The sequence below is a fragment of the Asparagus officinalis genome, chromosome 2 (assembly GCF_001876935.1).
Source record: "Asparagus officinalis chromosome 2, Aspof.V1, whole genome shotgun sequence".
NCBI lineage: Eukaryota > Viridiplantae > Streptophyta > Magnoliopsida > Asparagales > Asparagaceae > Asparagus > Asparagus officinalis.
The window spans coordinates 75212933-75216016 of NC_033795.1; the positions used below are offsets into that span (position 1 = coordinate 75212933).

Here is a 3084-nt window from a genome sequence, read left to right on the forward strand (position 1 = left end):
TAAATGAAGAGAAAGAAGTTCTACTTCCATTACTTCTAAAAATATATGAAACAAACAAAAAAAATGCTATTTCCACTACTTCCTACTTCATAGCTTTGAAAGTTACTTCTATAACCTACTTTTTACTTCTAATACTTCCATTATTCAAACGGACCAACATGAAGTGTGGGATGGGAATGGAAGGTGGGGCCCTCACACTTGGGATTTACTTGGTAGAGTACGGGGATCAGACTCGGGCTTCGGCCTGGGCATCCTCATGCCCTGCCAAGTTCCCTTGTATCTCAGAAGGGGGGGGGGGGGGGGCGCTAGTCTAATTCTTCAACTTTGCATAACATTTTTCATTATTCTTCCAACAATAATACCTTACTTGTGATGACAAGTAAGAAAGTTTGTAGAACCAATCTCAAGCTTCATCCAGCTGGAAATTATTGGCATTTTGCTCAATGTGTTACATACATCTCTTGCTCAAAATACTTGGACAAAAGCTAGGTCCAATAAACACATGACTTTAAAGTAGCTACTTTGATTCTTAATCCCATCTTTTTTTTTTATCTAAGAACATAAAACAAAACCTCCAACCCAAGAAATCAAAATCCTTTCCCTCCCCTTCACCCATTTGAAAAATACTTTGCACAGCCCCACAATCCACCAACATATTCCCCTTTTACCCCCAACGCATATAAATACACACAACCCCCACAAATATTATCCCCAACACATAAATACACACACAGCCCAGACAACAACATCCATCCATCACTTGCAATGGCCTCTGCCGATGACCACCACCCTCAAAAACTCGAGGGCTCCCTCCACGACATGATCTCCGGCCTCACCAACCACCTCGATCATCACCCTCGCGGGTTCAAACAAGGGAGCGGTGATGAAGGCGGAACTCCTTGATGGAGCGACGGAGATGAATAAGGCGAAGGTGGGGGAGGATGAGGGTAAGGTGAGTGCGTATACGAATAGTAACTTTCAGGCGGTGAACAATTCGATCATGATGGATGGGGAGTGCACGGCCGAGGATCCAGGTGTTCATATAGAGATTGTTGACTGCATGGACATCGAAGAAGAAGATGAAGATGGTGACGAGAAGGATAGGATGAAGAGCAAGGGGAAAAAAGAGGAGATGAAGAAAAAGAAAGGGAAGAAAGAGAGTTTACATGAGGAGAAGCATTTGGAGGGGAAGGAGGGGTGAAGAGTGAGGATTTTGGAGGGTCCTAGAAATAAAAGATTTTAAGGAGTGTGTTCAAAGTTTGTCTAGTGAATGAAATTGTAATTGATAAAAGGAAAATATTCATAACTGAGGTTTTTTATGTATCAAGGAATGAGTAAAGTGTGTTGAATAAAGATCAAGTGTAAGAGAAGTCAATGGCAATGGGCTTCATTAAGTATATGAAATAAGATTTTATTTTATTCATTTCTTAATTTTTGGCATTCTAAATTTTGACCAATTAAAGAAAAAAATGACATATATATTTATTAATATTTGATTTTGAATCAAATTTTAAGACAGAAAAAGTACACATAGTACCCCAGTACTTAATTTCCACAAATTTTCTGTCCAAGAAGTGCTAAACTTACTATGGACAACAACAAAAATCAATCATCAGTTCAAGTTCAAATGTTCATGAGCTCGTTTGCTGCCTTGAGACCCTCTGCTTCAATTTCTCATCCAGCAACATCCCCGACTCCTCATCCGTTTGCAATGCCCCGTTCTTCTGCGCCTCTTTCGCCTTCAACCCCTGCAACTTCACATGGTTATAGTACGCGACCCCCAAGAATGCAATCCCATACCCGGCCAAATTCACTGTCGTCACCGTATCTTTGATCACCGACCACGAAAACGCAATCAGCAACCAATCCTTCACCACACCCGCCACATTCATCGTCAGTGCCGACGTCTTCCCCACCACCAGAAAAACAGCCAGGTTCAGCGCAAACGCGCATAGAGAATTCGTGCCAAAAACCAAGTAATCAAAGTTGAGTGAAAAAATGTTGGTAAGAAGTGGAAGCTCGACGAAGAACCAAGGCACAAGCAGAAAGATGAGACAGCAGGGAGAGACATAGTAGAGTGACGTTATCGGATTCAAAGAAACCCCTTTTGAAGTAAGCAGGATCTGGATGAGGACTAATCTCGTGGCCTCGAAGGCCACAGCGGCGAGCTGGAGGGAGACGCCCCAGGAGTTGAAGCGGGCCTCACCGTAGGCTGCAACGGCTACCCCGCAGGAGATACATAACATGTTAGCCAATGTATCACTCTTGAAATTCTCCTTCTTGAACTGTACCCCGATTGAATACACGGCAACAGGCATTAGTGCCTTCAGCATCTGGATGAAGGAAACAGACAGATATATGTAAGCAGAGTTTGAGAACCATAACGAAAGAGAATACAGTGCACCGATGGGGACCACGGAGGAGAAATAGAGGTCGCGTGACATCGCGGGAGAGGATGGAAGCTCGACAATGCGGAGCACGCGGATCAAGAAGAAGGCGAGGGAGGAGCAGAAGGACATGTGGATGAGGGTGAGGGAGATGGGGAAGGGGAAGTTGTACATTTTGGGGTCGAGGATGTACTTGTTGTAGATGATGACAGAGAAGGAAAGGGCGATCCATATCGCGACGTAGAAGTAGGAGACAAGGACTTTCTTAAAGACGCTGGTGGTGTCCCCGGCGGAGGCCACCATTGCTTCTTCAAGATTTGAATTTGGAATTGAATCAGAAATGAGTTTGGTGAATTGTGCATGCTTAACGTGTAGATATAGAAGCTTGTTGGGTTGAAATCAAAGTTAAAGTTCACATGGGAGCATGAGATTTTTTTCTCAGACGGAAAATACTCCATTGTCCACTGTAAGATTTTTAGCTTGATATTTGATGTTGCAAGGTACAGTTAACAAGTACTTTTTATATATGTCGTTCTGTCAGATTGGAGGGCCACCAGACAAATATGAGGGTTATCTGGTAAATCCTTTCGGTGTTGTGTGACAGTTTTAGAAGTTTTTTGTGTTATTTCAAATGAACCAAACTTACTAGGGTGTTATGTGAAATAAACCCTTTAAATACACTGACCGAAATTATGTT

At 42.8% G+C, this 3084-nt stretch overlaps 2 protein-coding genes across 2 annotated transcripts; one reads left to right on the forward strand and one right to left on the reverse strand.

The window, feature by feature from the left end:
• LOC109829628 lies at window positions 718-1267 on the forward strand. The gene has a single exon (XM_020396682.1). The coding sequence runs from the start codon at window positions 884-886 to the stop codon at window positions 1199-1201; it is 318 nt and encodes a 105-aa protein (XP_020252271.1). The 5' UTR covers window positions 718-883; the 3' UTR covers window positions 1202-1267.
• LOC109829629 (probable sugar phosphate/phosphate translocator At5g25400) lies at window positions 1531-2714 on the reverse strand. The gene has a single exon (XM_020396683.1). The coding sequence runs from the start codon at window positions 2688-2690 to the stop codon at window positions 1632-1634; it is 1059 nt and encodes a 352-aa protein (XP_020252272.1). The 5' UTR covers window positions 2691-2714; the 3' UTR covers window positions 1531-1631.